The sequence below is a fragment of the Ammospiza caudacuta genome, chromosome 5 (genome assembly GCF_027887145.1).
Source record: "Ammospiza caudacuta isolate bAmmCau1 chromosome 5, bAmmCau1.pri, whole genome shotgun sequence".
Taxonomy (NCBI): Eukaryota; Metazoa; Chordata; class Aves; order Passeriformes; family Passerellidae; genus Ammospiza; species Ammospiza caudacuta.
This window is the reverse complement of record NC_080597.1, coordinates 71,971,363-71,995,732: the sequence shown is the minus strand read 5'-3', so window position 1 is coordinate 71,995,732 and position 24,370 is coordinate 71,971,363. Positions and strand designations below refer to the sequence as shown.

General features: G+C 40.5%; 1 protein-coding gene across 2 annotated transcripts in view; it reads right to left on the bottom strand.

Moving 5' to 3' along the window:
- Positions 1–5,528: 5,528 nt before the first annotated feature.
- Positions 5,529–24,370, bottom strand: part of UPF2 (UPF2 regulator of nonsense mediated mRNA decay) — a 53,970-nt gene continuing 35,128 nt past the window's right edge. The window contains exons 17-23 of one of the 2 annotated variants that reach the window (XM_058805001.1): positions 23,563–23,667; positions 22,470–22,568; positions 21,616–21,783; positions 16,863–17,004; positions 13,156–13,276; positions 7,291–7,341; positions 5,529–6,741 (exon numbers count right to left, since the gene is read on the bottom strand). In XM_058805001.1, coding sequence (XP_058660984.1) covers positions 7,317–7,341; positions 13,156–13,276; positions 16,863–17,004; positions 21,616–21,783; positions 22,470–22,568; positions 23,563–23,667 — 660 coding nt within the window. In that variant the 3' untranslated portion in view covers positions 5,529–6,741; positions 7,291–7,316. The remainder of the gene's footprint in view (positions 6,742–7,290; positions 7,342–13,155; positions 13,277–16,862; positions 17,005–21,615; positions 21,784–22,469; positions 22,569–23,562; positions 23,668–24,370) is intronic. The other variant, XM_058805002.1, reaches the window with a different exon arrangement.

Here is a 24,370-nt window from a genome sequence, read left to right as displayed (position 1 = left end):
GGGGGAATTTTTCCCCATTGTTAAAAAACAAACAAACAAAACCACCAAAACAAAAAACCCCAAAACCACAAAAACAAACTATGTTGAAGGTTTTTCTTTAAAAGAAAATACATCAAATCCTTTGCTTGACCACTGAGTCAGGGAGCAGCTCCAGTTCCCAGAGCCTGTGCTACAGCCAGGCAGGCTGTGCTGAGCTGCTGCCCCAGGTTTGTCAAAGGTCCCACAGCAGTGTCACCCTGTCCCCCTCCAAGCTCGCCCAGCTCAGCCCCTGCCCCGTGCCCCAGCAGCCCCCCGAGCATGGAGCCTGCACTGTGCACAAGGGAAGGGTTCTCTCACCTCACCCATTGCAGAGTCCTCCTGCTCTGTTTGCTGTCAGCCCCTGTGGAGCTCAGAGGCACCTGGAGCAGGTGTGGCTGGGAAGTGCAGCTCAGCAGTGCCTTTCATCCCACTGAGCAGTGAATGCAGCAGCACATCCCTCCTTCCTCTCCCTTTCCTGCTTTGCAAATGGAAGGAGTTACTGAAAAAGCATCTGGGCACAGGGTTGGGGCAGCCAGGGGAAGTTTCACCCAGACACCAGTCAGAGCTGGGCATGGCTGCTTCAGTGGTGGCTGCTGAACATCACATTTCTCCTTCTGAGGTGATGCCCAGAACCACATCCCTGCTCTCCCAGTAATGCACAGCCCCCTCCCAGTGTCCCCACACAGAGCCTGGGGAGGTCCCATGTCCTTGTTCAGCCCAGGAGGGGTTCAGGAGCTCAGTGCAGCTGTGGCAGCATCCCTGAGCATCCTCCCAGAGCCTGGAGCCCCAGCACAGACAGAGCCTGGAGCCCCAGCACAGACAGAGCCTGGAGCCCCAGCCCCTCTGGGCACAGCCCAACTGGTGCAGCTGTCACAGTGTCCCCTCTCACTGCTGGCCAGGGCTGCCGTGCGAGTCCCTTCCCTGCCTGGTTCAGAGCTCTCTGTCAGGACAGGATTGCTCATTTCCTCACAGGGCTGGGGAGGTCAACTTCACCCTCAAATGTTCCTGATGGGTTTTTTCCCATAATTTCAAAGGAAATTCGTAACTCCCTGAGATTCTGTTGTTGTCAGCATCAGAATATGGTGTAACTTCTTTATCTGTTATCTGAGTGCTTATCCATTCCCACAAGGAAGGGCAAGGGCTGCATTTTCCAGCTGGGAAACAAGGGCAGTGACATTAAACCAAGGAAAAAGAGCAGAGATGAGCCTGACCTTTGGGTTTCCAGGCTTATGGAGTAATCCTGAATCACCCTTCCTCTCCCACCACCACACCTGCCCCTTTGGTAGCACTCCCTTGGCAGCCCAGGGGAAAATGCAGCAGCCTGGAAGCTCAGACTCACATGTGCCAGGAGCTGTTCACACTCTGATTAATGAAGATAAGTCACCCATTGTGCTGATGCTCAGAGGGTGGAATGACACCAGAAGGAAAACAGTGTCCCTAAAGCTGGTGTGGCAGGAGGGGAGACTCCTTCTTCATTCTTCTATTAGGAAACAGTTGTCAGCACATTTCTATTTCCAATATCCAGCCCTGCACAAGAGCAGAGGATCCACAGGGTCTTCGGGCTTCACGACACAAACTTCATTACTGTGGAACATTTCCTGCCTCCTAAATGGATTTTAGTTTGCCTGATCAGGTTTAATTTTTATTTATGGCATGAGTTTTCCAGTGAGCTCAAGGCCAGGAAATGGGCACTGTGTGCAATTCCTGGTGCATCCTGTAACAAACCTGTGCTGAGACAAGAGATTTTCTCTGCAGTTTGTCACCCTGCAGCAAGAGTGAGGACCAAAATCTGCTCTGATTTTATATTAGCTAAGACTCACAGCCAGTAATAAACCCCTGGTTTTCATGGGTGTGGGAGTTGGGACCAACCTGAATAATAAACTTGGTTTATTTACCCCTCTTGTGCAAATCAGTAGGAAAGGGAGGGTTAGGCTGTGTAAGTCCTGCTGCTGTGTCCATCTTCCTCCTGGAAAAGGAATCCTGCCCCAGGAGGGGTGAGGAATGGTGTCTGCTGGGAACAGCTCAGCTGGAGTCCCAGAAGGAGGGGACTGAAGCTGTGTCTTCCTCCAGGCAAGGCTCTTCCTGCCCTGAGCCCAAGGAGGAAGCCAAGCTCCCATCACCACTGGAAAAGCTGCTCAGAGCAGAGACAGCAACAGCCAAAGCTGCCTCTGAGCTCCCTCTCATGCCTTGCTGATCTTCACTTCCACCACCCCAGGAGAAAATTCCCAGCAACTTGTGGCAATTCCATTTGGGAATAACACAGCAAAGCCCAAAGCTCCCTCCAGGTGGCTTCTCCAAGCCTCACTGACACATCCAAGTCTTGCTTCCCAGCTGAGTTTCTGATTTTTAGTTCACCATGAGCAGACAGATGTGTGTATATATGTATATAATATATACAGTGTAAATAATTTAAATATTGAAAAAAAACCACCCCCAAAACAGTTAAGGGGTAAATACAGCAAAGTTTTCAAGCTCTTGGGCTGTTGCCTGACTCGTTCTGAGCAGCAAACATCACTCCACTTTATCCCCTGCACAACAGAAACTTTCTTCCTGCAGGTAAATGTCAAGGAACAAATAAACATTAGCAATAGCTAAATGTCTTCCTCCTTTTTAAGTGTCCCAAGCATTTTTTTATTTGCCTGGATCCAGGTAACAGAGGGAAGGAAGGAGGGAGGGAGGGAGGGAGGGAGGGAGGCTTTTTGCAGAACACTGTTTGCTCTTCTAACAGGGATCATAAACACAAAGTGTTTTAAGGGCACAATCACACCCCAACAATAATAAGTTAAAAGCAAAGTTTATAGTTCAAACAATGCAAGTAAATATTTTGACATTTGCTCATTTGTTTGATTCCTGCTCAAATAGTTTCCTGTTCCCAGTAGACTGGGATTTCCTTAGGAGTAGCTGGAAAAAACCTATTTATAGTGGACCTCTGAGAAGAGACAGCAAAGTGTCACCTCAGAGGAGCACTTTCCACAGGGCACAAGAGTGCATGGCTGAGGAAAAGCTCAAAGAAAGGAAAAAATGGGGGATAAATGGATGTATTTATCAGGGGGGGACAGCTGGCTCATGGCATCATTATGGATGGACTGATTTTGAAAACCTCCACTGAGCCTGGTGAGGATACACGGTGCCTGAGCTCCTCACAGCCCATCCTGCTGCCCTGCCAAGCAGTGACTGCCCTGCTGGAACAGCCAAAGGAAAAATGCTGAGAGCTCAAGGAAAGCAGGCAGACTCCACAACAGAGGTGGCTTTCTAAGCCTGAATTTACATAAAATTGTGTGTGCTGTGGCACACGGGCACAGATGTGCTTTATATTTGTATCTACAAAACACAAACAGCCCAAGAGCTTTCTTATGCTGAAGGCCTGGGGAGTTGAGATTACAGCAAGTCTGCAAACTCAGCAATTCATGAAAAAAGATTTATAGCTTTTTTATCTCATTATATCATTGTGGGTAGAGAAAGATGCCCCATACCATCAGCTGGAGTTCAAGGTGCTGCCTCTGGGTCAAATTCCAATTTCAGAGCTTCCCAGACACCCTGGCTCCATCCTAGAGCAAGGGCCAACACAGCACCTCAGCTCCAACAGGCTTCCAAGTGATGCTCCATAAATCACGGAATGGTTTGGGCTGGAAGGGACCTCAAAGCTCATCCAGTTCCACTCCCTTCCATCTGGCCAGGCTGCCCAGACCCTGCCAGGTCATGTGAACACATTCAGGTTCCTCAGGTGGTCACAAAGCTGTCCCCTATGACAGGAAGGATTTCATTCCCCCAAGTCCCTGCCTGGAGCTTTGGAGGCTTGAGAGATGTGGGAAGAGAAGTTACCATCAAAAACTGAGGCACAATTGGTGAGTACAAACCTACACAAACAAAAGCACACTTTGTACAAACCTTTGCACAGCACACTTTGTCTGCCAGCTCAAGGAGCCTCACATCAGTGAAGACAACTCCAATGCCAGGGCCTGACTTTCACCCAAATTCCTTCCACAGAATGATAAGATAACAGAAATCTTTACGCAATCAAAGCCATGAGACAGTTTCTCCTTCATCTACACATGTTCTCCCAGACTTAACCCCTTGCTTGCAGGGTTGGGAGCACTGCTCAGAAATGCTCTTTGCAAGGGCACCTTCAACAGCATCCTGTGGGAAAGGCTCCCAGGGAACATCCAACAGTGCCACTGGCTGGATTTGGGGGGACTTCCCCAGTGCCCAGACACACCTGTGGGTCACTGCACTGCAGGGAAAGAGAAGCAATGACATTCAACATAATTTCAGTAATTCAAATAAACATCTCGTAATCTGGGTAAAGCAGCAATATTCATAGGTGACAGACACTGATCAAAACAGAGGCAAAACAAAATTCCCCATTCTGCATCAATCCCAGGCTGCTCACCCAACAATTTTAACCAAACACCCTCTAAAGGAAGGCAAAGTTTTCTGAAGACATGAGAGGGAGCCATGCAATCCCTGCAGCAAGAACTGCCTGGGGATCAGGTGGTGAAACTGCTGTGCAAGAGCAGGACCAGCACCCTCTCATCTCCAGCCACAGCACGAGATCTGGTGTCAGCACAGGGGACGCTGAGAATAAAGGGGATGCAGACTGGGGATTTTCTGTGTACCGTGGAATGCTTTGGGTTGGAAGGGAAGGGACTTCTAAAAGTCACCCAGTCCATGAGCAGGGAGAGCTTCAAACACGTCAGGTTGAAATCTTGCCTGTTTCCAGGGATGGATCCACCACCTCTCTGGGAAATCTGTGCCAGTGTCTCATCATCTTCACTGTAAGAATTTTCTTCCTTATATCTAATTTAGGTCAACCCTCTTTTAGTTTACAACCATCACTCCTTGTCCTACTGCAAAAGGCCCTGCTAAAAGGTTTGTCCCTGTACATTCAACCCTGATTATTTCACTCACAATGATCTTTGAGGTTCTTACTTGGCACAACATTAGAATAATTAGTTTTAAAATTAAACTTCAGAAGGTGTCACTGAACTGGTTTTCAATTTCAGTCTGAAGTCAGGAAAATCCCCAGCTAACCCTAAACTATCTTTAGTAAGTAATTTTATAAAAACATTTCCATTGATCCCAATGCCATCCAAGGCATTGGACTGATACATATAAAACAGAGCTAATATTTTATTTTATGCAGTTACCTAATCTGGATAAATTAAATGCTTTTGAAACTAAGCAAGATGCTGAGAAAAGGAAGCTGACCCTAGTCTGAACCACAATTAGATGCTTAATTTGCTATTAGGAATTGGTAGGCATTGTTTTTGAGGAAATGGAGACTGACCAGGGGATATGGTCATGCTGGTGTAGGAGATGTTCCTGGAGGAGCTCAGAGTTACAAACCTGATCAATGAACATACCCATGAACTTCATGTGGAAAGAAAACTATATGAAAAAATGACATAAGACTAAAATCAAAGACCTGGAATTCCTGTCCAAACCACAGCCCAGAATACATCACAAACCCTTCAAAACATCATTTCCAAAGAACAAAGTGGATGTCAAGAGGCAGACACTGACTCTAAATTACAACACTTTATTGCAGCATTGGCAAAGGTCAGATTTCTGAAGCTGGTGAAGATCGGGCGGCATTTCTGTATGAAATGTTACAATTTTACAAGTCTCTCTTCCTACATGCAGAAACCAAAACCAGTGGTAAAAAGGATTTTAAAAGAGCTAGAAAAAAGAATTAGTAACATACAGATGGGCTCTTGAACTCAATGAACTACCTCTACCTGAAAGCAAACAAAACCCTATGCTAATAAATAACAGATTGTCAGAAAAAGACCAAGAAACCTCATTTCTACTTAGAAAAAAATAAAAATTCTACTTGTTTCCAGACTTAAATCTTTTTTTTTAAACTTTTTGTTTGTTTCAATAGACACAGAGGCTTATCAACCCATGAAGATCAACAAAATATTTGGATCCACTCCTTGACATCCTCCTGTTATGCTGACTGGCACGTTTTGGTTTTCAATGATACATACAATGGGCTCAACTATATCCCTGTCCTTCGGCTGGTGTCAGGCTGATCCAAGCAGTACGAGTCAACACCCCGTGTTCATCAACTTCACTTTCTATTTTAAACCTTAACAGACATTTTTACCTCCTTGGCTCTTCAGTTTTTGCACCCCTCCCCACCCCCTTTCTGGCACATCTGGCAGCAAAAGGCTCTTCCTTAACCAAGAACATTCTGGCTGAGGAGTGTTTGAGAAGTTATCCTACTCGGCAGGGTTTTCTTCTGCATTTTGCTGTTTACTCTATGTGTTTGTACCGCAGATTTGCAGCCCCCAAAGAACATCCTTCCAACACACCAAGTGCTCGAGTGGGAGACAAGGTAACTGTGGCGAGTTCAGAGCTTTATTTCCCTGCAGGCTGAGCTGCCAGAGGCCTTTCCCTGGCAGTGCCAGCGGCCCAACTCCCGGCCGAGCTGCTCGCAGGTCAAGTTCCCCGTCGCGCTCGTTCGCTTCTGCTCCTGTGAGAAGAATTAACCCTCAAGGCGGTTCCCATAACAAAAAGCTTTTTTTGGAGGGGTGGGGGGGGAGAGGGGAGGCTGCTCTTCGTGCCCCACGGCCCCAGCCTGTCCCAGGTTTCGGTTCTGAACGCTCTAGGCTGACATGCTGAGATGTGTCCACTGCTCTCGTTTCATCGCTGGAGGACTCCACAACACCAGAGATACAGGACCTAATGAAATGACACTGGCGGCTGGATCAACGTCTCCTGAGGGAAGAGCACAGACAGTAATCACATCAGCCTCATCTGAGGGGCCCCAACAGCAGCTGCCACTCATACTGATTCTTTTACACCCTCAAAGTTACAGATTTCTCTCTTCTGCACAACCATTTCACCAGACAAAAGCAGGGGGATAATCTGCATGTGATAGGTGAGTAATGCGATGATTGACTCTCACAATTAACAGACAAATATCATGGATACAGGTTAAGAAAAGTTTTATAGATTTATAGTTATGTTTTACCCCCTCACATGGTTACCAGGGGTCACCTGGCTTGTCACTATGGAACACCTGACCTCCAATCAGGGTTTGAGGAAGAGATCTCCACCACTGGACAGAGAAGAAGGGGTTGATGGACACAACTTTGGGAGGGGTTAAAGGGTTAAAAAAGGAAAAATTCCATTGTGAAGGGGCCGAGCACACGGCAAGGAAAATCCTTTGCTCCCTTTTTTCTCTATTCAGTCTTCTGTTGTATTTTTGATAAGGTTTAATAAACCTTCCCAAACTATGAAAAGTGAGCTGTTTCTCATGTGCACCTTATCATCACAGATGAGATGCTGAACTACTGAAGCACAGTTGTGAATCTGCTGGAAAAAAAAAAGTTATTGTAAATAGTTTTCATCTTTCTGTGCAGTTTCTTAATGCTTAGAAGTTCTGCAGAAATGTTACAAAGGGCTTTCTAGAAGCAAATAATTGGTTAGAACCTTTCTTAGAGTCAATTGGTGCATTTAAATCTTCCACCATCCCTTGTTCAAGAAACACATCCCAAAATGTGACCAAAAGTCACATTTAATTCTCTTAAGAACATGCAAATAGCAGAATGACATTGAAGAATGACAGCAGTTTGTAGGCAGGGGATTCAACCAGACCAGGCAATGCAGCAGTAAGGCCACCCCAGTGTCACTGACTTCAGCACAATGCAGTTACTGCATCTGGGCTCCTTTTAGCTGATTTTAGGCTGCAAATTAAAATTAATAATAGACATCAAAATAAAACTTCAACATTTACAATTCCAAGAAAGTTCCAGGGCTATACATGGAGATTTTTTTACCATGCAAGCACAACAGTTCATGTTTCTTTACAGCAGTGCATAATCTTCCAGTGTTTGTTCAACAGTCATTTGATCTAAACCTGGCTTTTACTGAAGATCTTGCAAGAAAAATGCTACAGATATGTAATCTGGACATAGCAACTTCTGCACCTCTTGTACCAGATGAAGCTTTCACACTAATTCTGTATTTGTATGCATTGCTTTGTTCTATTATCCAGTATTTGTTTATATAAAAATGCTGTGTTATTTTGCCAGGAAGTCCTGAGCTGGTGCATCATTAGACCTCACTGCAGCACTGCTTCTATTATTTGGTTTTAACCACCTGTGAGTGTTACATAATGTAATATCCCAATTCTTTGTGGCACACAGCATCAGAACACTGGCTGTGTGCTTTCAGTAGAAAAGAACTTTGATTTTTATTTATTTAGTAGACTGACATCTCCCTTGCAGAAGGTCACAACTGAGGGCAGACATCACTGAATTGCAGGATCATGCTTTTAACTCTCCATCTCCTCTTAGAAAAATAATTCTACTGCAGCTACCAGTGCACATCTGCTGGTGGCAGATCCTGTGCCAGGGGATCACAGCAATGTGCTGTGCCAAAAATAGCAGCAGGAGTTTTTCCCAATCCAGGTATTTCACATTTGTGTCCAAGCCAGTAAACTTGATCCAAACCTGTATATGGCAAGGCCAAGCTCAGCACACAGATGTAATTAAAACCATCTTGAGCTCTGTGTGTAAAAGGAATCAGTTCTTGGCAGTCTCCTCCCACAGTCCCTTCCTGCCACTGGCACATTGTTAATGTGTATGAAATTCACAGTCAGCTTCTCACTGCCTGCTGTGACAGGAAACACACAGAACCTCTGCCACAAACCAGGGCTGGGGCACAAAGCTGGCAGCCAGGAAAACACCCAGAAAATCACACCACAGGCTATGGAATAACCACAGAGCCATGGCACAGGTGAAGCTGGGAGAGCTCACTCAGCAGGGCAACTTCACAGCTTGAAGTGAGCAGTGCCCAGCAGAGTATCAATAACCAACTCCTTTCTGCATGTGCTGACATCACAAGATCACCAAAATCTCTTTATTTCTTGAATGTGAGACCTCTGAAGTTGGATTTCACACTTATCCCTAATCCCCTCATGTCCTCCAATTCACAACACTGCATTTCTGCAGTGCTGCATTTCTTCACAAATCTCCTCACAAACTTCCAGCTCCAAACAACTCCTCTCCCAGTTCACTCTGCTTTGCTTTTCTCAACTAATCTCAGCTTCCATGCTCTTTGTTCTCTCCCCTAATCACCCAAAACCACAAACAAGAAACAGAAAACACCAAGGTGCCAAAAACCTTTCACATCTGCCTTATCACATTCCATACTGTGAACATCAAAAGTCAAATAAACCACACAAGCTGGACTCCCTTAAGTAAAAGAATCTTAACTTCTGTGAGTTATTTTATATCCTTATCTATACATCAAAAATAAAATGCTCTGACAAAGTGAAATCAAAGTCAGTGTGTACAGTGGGTTGGAAAGTTTTTGGAGCTGCAGGGATTTTTGGTAGGTACCTGTTGTTATTATTTATATTGAAAGAACCTTTTCAAACACAGGAGTCTTTCTAACTGAGCATGGCTTATAAATACAATTTTGCCTTCCATTCCCTCTGAACTGAACTGTGATCAGGGGTCTGGGGGTTAGACACTCACCCTGCTTGCAGAGCTCAGCATTCACCATCCTGCCAAGGCAGGCACCTGAGGCTTTGCTGTTCTTTTCTGCTCAGCTCCAGTGCAGTCCAGAAGGAGCTGCAGGATTTGGAGCCTCCCTTCCATATTCCTCCCTTTGCTTCCCTCCCATGAAACAGCTGAAAATTTGGGGTTTGGAATTTCTTGGCTGTTTTTGAAAGGCTCATCTCAGTAATAAGAGAATTCAAAGCTTCATAAAGCAGAACTGTCAATGCACCAAGTTCATGACAGGTGATGTATGAATTGTGTTGCTCCAGCAGCTGAAACAGGAAATCATGTTAAATTCACATTTCTCCTTATTATCCAAACTCTGATTTTTCAGCATTAATGCAATATTCTTTATGATGAGAATATTTAGCTAATAAAATCCCAGCATCCTGTTATTACTGTAATGCTTCATTTTTCTTTATTAAATGGGTTAAAGAGAAATAAGAGTCAGATGTAAACAGGAGACCTGAGATCACCATTTAACTTGAATATGATTTGGTTTGCCAGCCTGTACCTGCATCCCTAGGGGAACTTTGGACACAGGCAGGCCCTATACTATGTTTTGAAAACAGCAACAAATTTTGAAGCTACTTCTTTTAATAAGGAGAGGTTTAACAAGATAAAATCCTTGGTAAGGCCCTGCTTCTCAACAGAAGAATTACAGGGAGAAATTTGACTTTCTTGGTAATCAATGTTTTAAAAATTATTTTATATAATGTGGTTATTTTCATTTCACTTTTAAAACCAAGCCATTTAATGGATTTCAATCCTCTTAAACAAAGGAAAACACTTTATATTTTAAGAAGCTGTTCCTAATGGTACCAGTCAATTTTTATGATAATCCCATCACCAAAAAAAATTACTTTAGTAAATTTTGTGTTTCTTGAAGAGAGTAGTTTAATAGCCTGAGAGCCAAAGGCCTCTCTCACCACACAAATGCTACAGAACCAGAGGCAAGAGAGAAAATTGTTTTCTTCCCAGTGCTGCTGAAGCAAATCAAGGAACTCTACTTTTCATGGAGTCACAGTAAATTATCTTTAAGACCAGCCAGCCTTAAATGTACAAGTTCCAGAAAGAATCTCCTCCTTACAGGACCAGCAGGTCTCAAAACCTGAGGCAATACAAGCAGGTAATTCCAAACAAACAGAAAAAAACTCCAATTTTTGATCCAGCATTTTGCACATGCTAAATAATAATAAATGTGACAAAGCTTGCAAATCTCACTGCATTTACTTTAGTACAGAACAAGGACATTAACAGAGGAGAAATAAAGTAAAAACTGCAGAAGATTTATCTTTTTTTAAAAAACATATAGAGGGCAAATTGCTTAGTGAGATCCAGGTGTTTGAGGCCAAAAACATGGAAGAACCCAATGCTCCCTTCATTAATCTCTGAAATGAACTGCTACAATAGGTACATTTGGATTTAACTTCCTAAAAAGTGTTTGAAACACAGTGCTTAGGGCATGTCCTACAACACAAAAGCAAAGGTCAAAACAACAAATCAATTTTTCTACTCTCAGCACTGCCTGAAATGCAAGAAAGGCCTCATTCCTACCTCAGCTATCAGAACCTGTCACACTGTACATTACAGTGCAATCAACCAGAATTTATTTGCTTAGATTATCCTTAACCTCAAGAATTTTAAAAGAATAAGTTGTATACCTTAAAGAAAGCAGCAAATTATTATTGCCAGTAAGACTGAGTGATTTTGCAAGAAAATAACATTTCAGTTTCGTTCATGTACAAAGAACCAGCAACAACACAACAGAATGTCCTCATGGAAGTGACAACATCTGTGTTACACCATTGGTTCCACCAGGCAGGAATGTGAAACCTTCTCTACACAGATATGAAAATCTACATCTCAGTTCCTATCTGCTCAGGGAGACCCTCCAGTACCCTCAGAATTTACAGGGTAACTTTTTAACAAAGCATAAGGGGGGGGTCTGTGTGAGAATGCAGTGCAACATTTAAGGTCAGAAGACAATTTTCAATATATCCTACAAATCAGAGGCTCTAAGAATGTAGGCAACAACCTGTGCCAGTGGGAAGCCATTGGTGGACCCACAGTCTCCCAGAAATAAATGGAGTTAGGAAAAGTACCAGTTCCTTATGCAGGCTGAGATGGCTCAACTGATGCATGACTGCCAGGCAGAGCACTGCAGTACAAACAAATAAAATATACCTGCTCAACAAATAAAATATACCTGCTCAAACAAATAAAATATACCTGCTCAACAAATAAAACATACCTGCTCAAACAAACTTCCTGCTCTCTGTTCCAAGCAGCTTATGGATTAAAAGGAACAAAGAGGAAACTCCATAATGGAAAACTACATCAGAACTGCAAGTGCATGGCACTTGAATAAGCAAACACCACTCAAACTGTTTGCAGGATAACATCTGACCTACTTGAGTCAAGTCCTAAATTATATTGTCCCTACAATGTCACAATATACAAAGTTTTCTAAAGAAATTAATTTAGAGGAAATGTACAGATATCACATGTACTGGTCTGGCTGCTGTATTTAAAGAATAACTGCAGCATGCAGCTCATGCCTGAAAGAGCAGAATGCTGCAGCTGTTAATGAAACACCTGCAAATATTGTGGCAATTCAGTGTACCTGAACACTTTGTATTCCTACAACAGCATTAGGTCACAGTGATATGAAAAAGCTAAATGGAAAGCACTGCTCATTTTAGTGAGTTTCATCTGGTTCATTAAAAAAAAAAATATTTCTTTTAAACTGCAATTTTTTTTTTTTTGTACAAGCAGTGTCTGTATGAGGTCCCAATGGAGTGAGTGATCACCAGGACATTATCAAATGATCATAAATATGTACCATGAAGAGGCTGGAAATGCTACTGGAACACAGAAATAGTACATTACATTAACTTATTTGCAGTTTACAAAGACAGACCCATTAGAAGGTAAAATGTCCCTTCCCAGCTGTTGCTCCTATCAATCCACCTTCCAAATGAACTTGCAAAGAAAACAGAAACTTGAAAGCAAGTCTGCATTTCACCAAAACTCTGTCTATTCAAATGTGAGCTGCAGGGCTAATTTATTGTTCATTTGCCAGCTTCCCCTGAGTGACAAAAGACACACACTAAAGCCTCAGAACAACTATTAAACAATCGGGAATGACTCTTTTCATGTTAATGCTGGTTTTGGCAAGCTCTTGAAGATAACAGATTAATAGCCATAAGTTGAAAATTCTGCTCAGTCTTCCCCACTTTTACTATATTTACTTTCCATTCAGGGCATCAGAGGAATAGGTGTCCAAATCAGCCAACAGAAAGAGCATAAGAATTTCTACAAATACTAAAAAAACCAATCCTCTACTCCTCTCATGGAGAAAGCAGACATGCATCTTTTGCCCTACAAATAGAGGCTCAGATTCCAGCAGCCATTTCACAACTGATAAATAATCTTTTGGCTTCCAAATGTCACAGAGGTACAGACACTGTGTCAGAAACACAAAACATTGCTTGGCATTTTAAGAGAATGCTTTAGAATGGAACCGAGTGCTTCTACAGAGATCATTATCTCATTCAATTATGAAGATAATGACTTGCCTAGAACCAGAATTACCACATTTAAGGGAAGATTGTCCTACCTCCCACCGGTTTTAAAGATTAGATCTGCATTAGGTGCTCCCTTCGGATGCTGGTACCGAGGCCGCCGCTCACGATTGGTGTTTGCTGGAGCTGGACGCTGTGCCAGAGACTGCAACATTTCTGGGATTTCAGGCACAAGGAAAGGAAATAGAAGAAAGTTCAATACATTTTCTATGATTCATTTTTACATAGGAATTTACACATGCACATTTCACTGCCATTTACACTTACACTCTGCTGTAGAGTTAACACTCAATAAGTTAATTACAAAAAGTTACAAATTGCACCCACAGCTTTGATAAACCCAAGCTACCCCACAATATGAACTTGCATTTCCAGATGTTCCTGCAGAGGGAACTGCCAGCAGTGGTTTTCATCACAGATGCTCAAGAAAAGACCTGCAACCTTTTCTTTCTGAACACATCAGGCACCACTTTCCTCATCAATGATCAGGAACAAAGACTCACAGCAGCACGAGTGGCCTCCAGATTAAACCTGCCTGGAATAGCAACAACTGGACAATGCTGCTGCCGATTAAAGACTCAGCAAGAAACCTGTCCTAAAATTAGGCATTGCCAGTCAGGTATTGAAGTCTAAGCTTGACATAATTGGATCATTTTCCAGGGAAGTCAGGCACCTGAAGAAGGTGACTCAGCTGACCTACATTGCACCAGCTGTCCCATGGGAGGAGTTTTTCACTTTATCATCAGTGGGAATAAAAAAAAAGTGCACAAGTGCATCCCACACTACCCAGTTTACCCCTGGACAGCCAACTTAGGGGCATTTTAAAGTAGGATAGTATTGTATTTTGCCATTTGGTAAAACAATATCTAAAATTTTATTTCATTTTTTAATGAAAAAAAAAAGTTTCTTTACCAGGTTAAGTTAATGCTTATTAATTAGCCAATATAATTACAGATACATCACAGGAGGTAACCTTTGCCAATCTGTTAATACATCTAATGGAAAGTATTCCACCTAGAGTCCACCTGAGCAGGGATCTACATTACTCAGCAAACAGACAGATGGGATAAATGAAGGGGAAAAGTGGAATAAGCTGTTAAACAGATTATGTTTGAAAGTCTGCTCTGTCTGGTTCTCCAATCTCTGGTAATCTCCTTGGGACACACACCCATCACCTGCTGCACACACAGGGCTGAACTAGAGACTAATGAGGCTCCCTCAGCATTTGCAGAATGCAGGTGGAACATTCAGTGAAGTTATCCAGGCAGTCTTGGGGAAACTGGGAAACTGTGACTGATTCAACATCTGTGCCAGCAGTCAGTGTATCAGTACAGCCCTGTCTGCATGTTGTGTGCACTGAATTCAGCACTGGCAGACACTGCACACCCTGACAGCCCATGTTTGTGAACGTGGAACATCACCTTCCCCCAGCCCTGTGTGCCAGCAGAGAGCCCTGGGGGCAAGGAGAGACTCAGCAGGAAAAGCAATGAGGGAGCCCTGCCAGGCAGGTGGGAGCAGCAAGCACTGAATGAACAAGCACATGCACATCTGCCTCTTCTGCCTGCCACAGCAGGGGAAAGGAAATATGGGGCTGGGAAGTTCAGAACTGGAGAATGTAACAGAAGGCAGAGATGGCAGGGGAGCACAGTGTGTTTTCTAGGCTGACGGCACATCACCAAACCTCTCTGGTTTTCTAGTGAAGAAAAAAAATAATCTGCACAGAAACGTACCAACGTCTAAATTAGAGAACCACCCAAGTTCCTAATAGTTCTTTAAATTAAAAAATCTTTGTAATATACTAAGCCTTGCTGAAACATTAAATCTTTATCAGATACTACTTTGAAGTACATTGGTGAATTTCCATCTGTGAGCTACCCTGTGCAGATGAAAAGCACAACAAGTACATGTGCAAACGTTGGGACAACCCTGAGGCATCCTTCCAGAAATTGAGAATTCTTTCTCCCTCAGTAACTTCAAAGCTGCAAACAGAAATTTAAACCCAACACTTTCATTCAATGAGTAGGTACCAACTTGTCACAGACAGGATGACTCTTCAGAAGTAACAATCAACTGCAAAAATCTAAATAAAATATTGTTCCAAAGGCGAATGTAATTTGGCCTGTTTAATTTAGCCTCATTGAAAGGTCCTTTTTAGTTTGGTCTTATTCTGTATATTACCCAGGTTAAGATGCATCAACAGCTGTTTTAAAAAGGGATGCCAATTATGGAAAAATCTTTTGCTTTTGTGTTGACTTCCTTCCTATATTGTTTTATACACAGCAACTAAATAAAAACATATGAGAAAATTTTTAAAAAGCCTATTTCCAGTTATAAATTCATATCGGTTTTCTGATTTTGTCCAAGAGAAATAAATCAATGTGATCCTTTTTTGGATATAAAGCACAATTGCTCACAGTAAAGTCCCAATGGGGTTAAACAGGTTCATTTTAGATATCAACAAAGTCATACAACAGTATAAAACCCAAATGCCGTGCCCAGTACAAGTATTAAAAGTATCTAATGAGGAAAAACCCAGAACAAGTCTGAGAGAAGCACTAAAATGTCTAATTCTAGAGTCTCTCTCCACCTTTCTCACAAGTGGGCTTTGTAAGAGCAGAGTGTCTCAGGAAAGTTTCTGCTAATTACCATGTTTTACACTAAGAATATATTGTGTTACCACTTCAGAGCTCTGCAAACATTCTCTCTGGAAGATACTCCTTTCTACAATTACAAGTTTAGTTCTGGTACTATAGAAGTTCTGCAAGAAGTACTGGATTCCATAGTGTTTTAAAATTAAAACTGCTTTAATTTCCCACTTCTTGATGAACAATGACCTTTCACTAAATGTCTTAAATGAGATTTCCTGCTAATTAACTACTTACACTGTGATTACCACCAGACTACAACACCTTTACAAAAAGAAGCAGAGCAAAAACTTCTGAGATGTTAAATAGAAACAGTAACATAAGACATCAGCTTTATTGGTCTGGCTTTGTTTACTATCTGAGTAAGCAGAGGGAAGTGGAATCTGAAGAAAAGCACAACCCAAAACAAACCACCCAACAACTAAACACATGAGGTGCACCTGTCTGGGGACTGTAGGATCTGCTGTATTGACTGTTTGCTTCCATCTGCCCAGGTTCCAAAGTGCCTGATTTGCCTGTCTTCAATACATAAATTAATCATGTAATCTGTACAAAAACCTCCTTTTGTTAATATATGCTTATGCTCCAGATTTGAGGTCTCCTAGAACCTTTACAAACTGAAGCTGAGGTAACATTTTATAGCTCTCTGGTGAAGGTTACCTCGGGACTTGCAAGACTAAGGGGTCTAAATATTACTAATATCTAAAACACTTATTAATAGTTTATAAGCAGAGCTTAAATTGCACAGAATACATCTTGTATCCAACTCAATTGCCTTGCAGTAAACATCACATTGATTTTGCATTACCTTAATTTTAAAGGACAAGCTCAGTTCTTCCCCTTTCCCAGAATAAATGAAAATGCTGAAATTTGAGACCCATTTGAAAATTCCTTTTCATGGAACAGCTACAAAAACTTCTTCAAGTATAAAGACCAGGGAGGAAACAATAAATGACTAAAACTAAAATACAGGTTTTCCATAAGGAGTGCAAATCAATAATTAGAACTTCAGCTGCTAATCATCACAAATAATGCTTTCTGCAGATCCACAGAGGTTCTCCTGAGAATAAAAACTCAGTCCTTGGTGATTTTCTTACCCTGATAGTCCTCTTGTTCCTGCCGTTCATTGATATCCAAAGTGAGCTTTTTCATCCTCATTCTCTCCTCCTGTTCTGCTTGCTGCTGGTTCCAATGGTTTGCAGCAAGTTGGGAAGACATTGGTACATTTAGGATCTTAAACTGCAAATGAAAAGAAGTTTTTAAGTGCCATCAGAGAAAAAAACCCAACCAATACAAAACAATCCAAAATAGAGAAATGCTATGGTTATTTCTAGGTTATTTCAATGAGGTACTTTCTACAGAAGTTCCTACTGTGAAGTGTGTTGTTGGTTTGTTTTGAACCTCCATTTCACATAAAGGAGCATAAGAAAATGCAAGAGCTGCTAAAGACACAGAACACACAAAAAAGGCTGAGTTCAAAACCTATAACACACAGTACTCACGTGAACAAAACCTCACTGTCTTTCCCTAGGAAGGCACAGCCATATGCTTTATTTCTTGTTTTCATAACAGCTGCTTTGCCCACAGGGAATTGCCCTGGTCTTGAGCTAAAAGCACCACAGCTGGTTCAGAAAGCTGCATCTCCCTCCTCAGGTCTCTTCCTTCAAAGAGATGAAGCCCCCTGAGCAGAATATCTACTACTACCCCTTGTGATAACAGAGGAAAAACACTTCAAGCATTTCACACATTCCCTGGAATTCTCTGGCCACTACATTTCTTTTTAAGAATAACTCTGGCTCCCCAGTGCTTCTTCTTAGTCTAGAGACAATCAGGGTGTCAGGTTAAACTTTTCCTCCTCCCCCATACCCAAATGTGCCCACCACACATTCTGATTTAAACCCATTATCTGATTTGCCATAAGGCACACCAGGTAAGCTTGGCACTCCCACAGAAGTACCCTCTCTCTGGAAATCCAGCTGATATTCTCAGGAAGGTGTAGGGAAGGTGATCTCTTTTTCCCCAGAAAATCCAATTTGTTACTTCTAGATATCTGTTTTTTTACAATTGTTCCAGAACAGAGAAATAATTCTTAATCTGATCCACAACTGAAACAACAATTCTAAGAAAATCCTTAATGCTAAAGTTTGCAAACATTTAGAACAATCTCTCTTCCTCCTTCAACTCCATGTCCATTAGAAATAAGTATTTCTATGCCATAAGAAGGATAATGCATTTAAGGACAATCACTCTCAATAGTCCATGAACTACTCTGAATCCTGCTCCTTGTTACTCCTCATGGGAGATCTATTCCCAAAGAAACAGAAGTAAATCTTTAAGTGTTCTTTTCTGTTACACTGTCAAAAGCTGCAGAGAGAGAAATTATCAAAACCTCTGCTGAGAAGATTTAGAGTAAAAGCAAAATCCTCACCACCTGGGGTTGGTATTTAATGCAATAATCACTAAAGAGTCTCAAGGTATCTCAGAGAGCAAAGCCCCACTGGCAGCAGTGATGAGTGTGAGAAGAATCAGATGAAGCACTGGAAAATAAACTGCCTTTGAAACAGTACAGACAGACTCTTGTAAAGATCTGAGAAAAACTTGGGTACAGTAAATCCCTAAACCCTACCAACTACAAGATGTATTTAGATGAGATTTTTTGGGGTTGGGATGAGGGTAATAGCATATTATATTGAACATAAATATGAGCTTGTTATTAAGGTGTGCAGAGGAACAAAAATGGAAGTTGAAATTCCTAGAGCAGAGTAAGCTCTGGTTACTTATTGCTGAGCAGGCTGTGCAGGTTCCCAGATATCATCAACTGAACTTCAGGTAAACTACACAAATAACTAATCCATTAGCAGCATTTCATGATAAAAATCATTCCTCAGCTTCACCATTAAGCTCCTCATCCATTTTAATGTGGCCTTTATATGTTCTCTGTTCTATAGATTTATCAGCTAAATGGGATTGGTGTTTTCAGACAGGATGCTTAAAGTAGAAAAAGGAAACTGAACTATTAGAAGGGTGAAAATGAGAGAAACAGATCCAGAAAAACAACAGCCTGGCAATTAACAAAACACCATTGAGTCACTATCTCAAGGCAATCAGCTGCCGCCTGAAATCAAGTCACTGATGACAATTACTACAGGATATGATGATTACTGAACAACTGAAACATTTCCCATTTGCAAATAGTGAAAAGGTGTATCAAAAAACTTCTCAAATCTGTGAGATGGGGGCAGGATGGAGGATTTCTCTCTAAAGCATGTCAAACTGAATAACAAAATCATTATTTAGAAGACTAGACCACAAATTTTATAAAAATGCCATGAGATAAAGACATGAAGATATAAATGATATAAAAAATTTCACATTCAGGGAGAGATTTGACCATTCCATGGATATTATCATTCTTTTATGAAGCCTTGCTAAAAATCTTTCAAAGGGAAGGTAATCTTTTGTCTTAGGCAGTAACCAAATTTCTTGACTTTCTTTTTACTGTCTGTATCTCATTTCAGTTCATACCTACCTGGCATAAACCTTCTGATTCAGAAACACCAAATTATATTAGATACAGCTCAGCTCTGATCCCTTATGATCCCAACTTTATTTCCCCTTGCTCTATCATGGACCATGGATAAATCACAATGCCATCATCTTAATTTCAAATAACCATGTTAGGTTCTACTGCTACTAGTTTTCTAAGTTTTGAGGAAAAAATATGATGTCTTGTCACTATCAGCCTGCAATGACCATTAATTTGGATTTATGCAGCTGGTAAATACCAATCAGTTGCTCTTGTATTACTTCCAAAAGTCTACTTGTCAATGCTGCACTAAAATCTGGGTGGATTTTCAAAGTTTTGAGGCTAAAATACGGTGTCTTGAGGAAAAAATATGGTGTCTTGTCACTATCAGCCTGCAATGACCATTAATTTGGATTTATGCAGCTGGTAAATACCAATCAGTTGCTCTCGTATTACTTAAAAAAACTACTTGTCATTGCTGCACTAAAATCTGGGTGGACACTGACATGTCAACTGAGTATTTGGCAATGGGACTCCACTACCAATGTTACCCTTGGGAAGGAAGCACAGCACATTCCATTTTATTAACATTTCTTGTTTCAGGAGCACCACTGACAAAGAACACAGGGACTGAAATCATTACCAGCAGAGCAAACAAGTAGGCTGATGTCATTTATCACTCTGGTGGCTGTGCAGATGAAGTTACTTACAGCTTCCTAGGTTGCTGTAAACTTCTTTTAACTGTTTTAAAAATCTGAAAGTTTACAGCTATTACTTAACGGTGAATCACTTTAAAACTCACTGCACATTCTGCTTATGCAGATTTAAAATAAAGCATCGTAAGAAGAAATAATTATTTTCTTTTCAACTCCACCTCTTTTTCCTGCTTATTTTTCTATTAAAACTCTGTACTAAAACACATTTTTTTCCTGAATACAGAACTATGGACAAAGAAGCCTTTCATTAATTCAAGAGCTGAAGTAGTCTATAAAGCAACTGTTTTCTACATTTCTAGAAACACTGAGAGGAGTTTTGGCAGGAAGAGCCTACTCCAAAAACCAAATATTGGGGGAGGAGCAGGGAAAACTCCTGAACAAGTTCTGCTTTCTTTCTAAGTTACATTTCTGCAATACTTTCCCCTTTAAATGGAATATGAAGATTCAAAAACCCTTGTAACTACAGATACTCCTAGTAAATTATCCTGAAAAAGGTAAACATTTTTTTAAAAATGGAGTTCTTTTAAACCCCTTGTCAGACCAATGACCACAGTTAAAAATGTCCCACTCAGAGCTTTTGTAGAACTTTGTATATCACACTGAAGTTCCAGGAAAACAGAACAACCACTTCCTACATGGATTTTTGAAATGTGTTTCATATGAATGGAGAGAAGGAGCCTAATCCAGGTTTATACACCCCAACAGCATTGGGGTGTATAAATTTAGGTAACAAATGTAAAAAACAAGCAATGACATGGATCTAAACACTTGAAATGCTCAGATAGATGGTATGAAACAATTTCTTAGGTATGCTTTCCATATAAATTCAGAGTAATTAATTTTCATCAAATATACAACCAAAATGAAAAGATTTCTTTAAAAGCTCTAAACCATGACAAGAAATACATGTGGAATGTGTTAGGTACAGATTTGTGTACTATGCATTTGCTGAGCTAGGAAAATTCAAACATACACTGGAGAGAAGAGCCAAGACTAACATACAGCTTAGCTGCATGAAGCAAGGAGTTAGTTTGTTTTATCAACCTGTTTTTCCTTTAAGTTTCTCCAAGAGATTCACTCCATGCCTTCTGGAATAGTCTCCTAACAGTGTCTTCAGGGATAATGACTTTTTTTTCTTTTTGCAAGATGAATAAATTCAGCCAAGTGGCAGTTACTTAGGAAATGGAACTTAGCAATGATCATATATCTTGATTTAAAGCTGAAAATGTTTTCAGGAAAAGCTGCAGAATCTTAAAGATTCTGGAATATTTCTTTTTCTTTCTAGTCCTTTCAATGTTCAGTGGCAGTTCACCAACCACACCTCTTCATCTTCCACAACTATATCTAAAATACATGCAAGACATACCACTGACCTACTGGTGGAATCATCAAATGTAAATAGTAATGGTATAATCTGACCACAGAATTTTTCTACATCATTTCTATTAACAACCTAGAATTCCAAGAAATTATATATGGTACTTTCCATGTGTCAAAATGAAACTGTCTGTATTTGATTTTGAGAAATGAAAGAAGAAATAAAAAATTCTGTGTTACTTTTTTTGAAGTGAAAGGTTTTTATTTATTTAAACAGTATCTATACCTTACCTGCTGTTTGTTGCCTTTTCTTGTTAACATGACAAATGGCATTGTGTCCCCAGACTCTGACTCTCCTTCCCCACCTCCAAGTGGGGGGCCCTTCTTCAGCTGACTTTTGAGATGCAGAGGAATAGCAACATCCAACTGGTGCACTTTAACAGATTCACCACTCCTTTGCTATGAAAAAAAGTGAATTCTATAAATGATCAGATGCTGACACAGTCACTCAGGCTGGCAACTTTCATATTTTCACATGTGAGAAAAGGTTTAACCTTCCAGGAAAATGAAGATATATATCACTACATTTATTAGGCTTACTTTATTTTTCTTTTGTTTTCCTTGCTTGTGAAGAAGAAAATTACAGGGCAATCTCTTAGGGAAAGAAATCTAGAGACCTGATGAGACACACTGTAGAATGTACATTCTTCATTCAAGATAATTTTTTTGTACATCTTATTAATACATTTATTATACAGGGATTGCTACACTCAGTACTGAAATATTTACCAGATGTGACTAAGAAAACAAAGTACTAAAAAGCTTATGCAAATTTAAATGTATCTGCATTTTAAACCTATTAAAACCTAAGATTAAGTCAGAAGTTTTGTACAGTATCTGATGCACTCATTACTCATTCTGTAAAATATATGTCAGTGTATCATGTATTCACTGGGCAAACAATAGAAGTAACAGCTATTTTACTAAAAGCCAAACAAATCATCTTCAGAGAAGAGGCCAAAACAAAGGAAAAAAAGTCTTCATTCCTTTAGTATGGTAACCTAAGCATTAATCACTTATTTACTTTAAGAAAAAAATCAACTACACTTAGCTGTACATCAAATTAAGAAAATAACTATTTATACCTGAAGATTTTCCAGCATCATTTTATCCAAGGCCTGAATGAAGTCCTCATCCTCTGCACAAGGGACATGCTTCAGTCCTCCTCCTTTAATCATTACTTCCTATTGCAATGGGAAAAAATCATCCATTACATTAGTTTCAGAAATAAGAATATTCAGTCTAGAAGTAAGTGGAAAATATCCTTATTGCTTCTATATCATACACAATCAAAAGATTTATAGAATGAAATTTTTCTAAGAAAGTTTTCAGCCTTGATTGTTTTTTTGAAAGGCATTATTTCCTGATTTATGGTCACTCATAACATTCTGACAGACTCTGTGTGTGTGTGCAGGTACATGGACACATACAAGATGTGGCAACAATAAAAAAAAGTCTCTATCCTTAACACACCTACTCTAATTCAATTTTCCATCAGGTCCATAAAGTTAGATGATATTTTCAGGGCAAAGGCTACCCTTCAATTTTTTTGGAAAGCACAACATGACAACAAAAATGTCAGAAGCCAGCACCATAACACATTGTTCTATAATGTTCATTATTTCCTTACTATGTAAGTGTAATTCAGGCTCAGCCAGGTGGGCTCTTTAGCTGCAAACATTATAATCTGTCAATCCCAAATTTGTATTGTAGGAATTTTGTATTTCTTGGCTTTTCTCCTTTTCTGTTTTGAGATCTAGTGGAACTGTTTTAGTGGATCTGTCAACCCCAAATTTGTATTGTAGGAATTTCACATTTTTGGCTTGTCTCCTTTTCTGTTTTGAGATCTTGGTTTACCTTGTTGTATCCTACCAGTTTGCTACTACTGCTGGCATTGCAAAACCATCATTTACACAATATTTTCCAGTCTAGCTACCTGTGAAAGCTCACAGTCTTAAGAAAACTAGTTGTAGCAAATTTGACAGCATAAAAATTTTCAAAAGGTAATAACCAAAGTATGCATACATGAAAATAAGCTATAAAATGTATTTGAAAGAATAGCAGGAAGTGTCTTTGCTGTATTTTTCCAGATATGTTATGAGCAGCACTGGCAAAAACATTGAGTAAAGAAAACCAAAGATGCAAATTCAATTCACTTATCTCCAGCTCAATACATACTGTATTCTCCTCATCAGTTTCATTTTCCTTATTGGAGTCCGTAAGATAATCAGTGTTCTCTTCCTCCTCTTCTTCACCCTCTTCTTCCTCATTGTCAGAGCCCTCCTGAAATATTCAATGTTAACTGCTGATTATTTTAAACAAGAAAGACAGCTGGTTCCTCAAACATTTTCCTAAACTCTTCATGTTGCTTAGTTAAGTCTTTGTAAATTTGTTTGGTTTTTATTTAATGTTTCAGTCTGAACTCAGCTTTATTACTAATTTCACAAATGTACAGCAGAAAACTGGCACTGGTGGCTGATCCATGCTGCCACTCAGAGGGAACTGCACAAGCTGGAGGAATGGACTGGCAAGAACTCATCAAGTTCAAAGAAGGGAAATACAAAGATCTCCAGAGGTGCCTTCCTCATGTTGCAACTGTTTCTGATTCTATTGATACTAATTTTTGGGTGAAGGCACAAACTTCAGGACCTTCAAGGCTGAGAGACATCTATTGAAAGAAAGCTTATTAATAAATCAACCAGCCCAAGCATATGGAGAAAAGCTGATCTGTATTTCCTTGATGAACTCATTTTCTTGTAACAATAACATTATCACGTCAGCTTTGCTGTGTCATAGTGACAAATCAGAATTTCTATGTACTTGTGGGTTTTTTTATTGGCTCCACCACTTTTGATTGAAAATATTATTAGCACAGTAAACAGGGAAGGCTTTATGCTCCATAAATCTTTTATTTATTCATATTGCATAGACATACTCTGAACACCTGTTATTTTTTCCTAATGACTGCTTTGACATTTAGTCAATA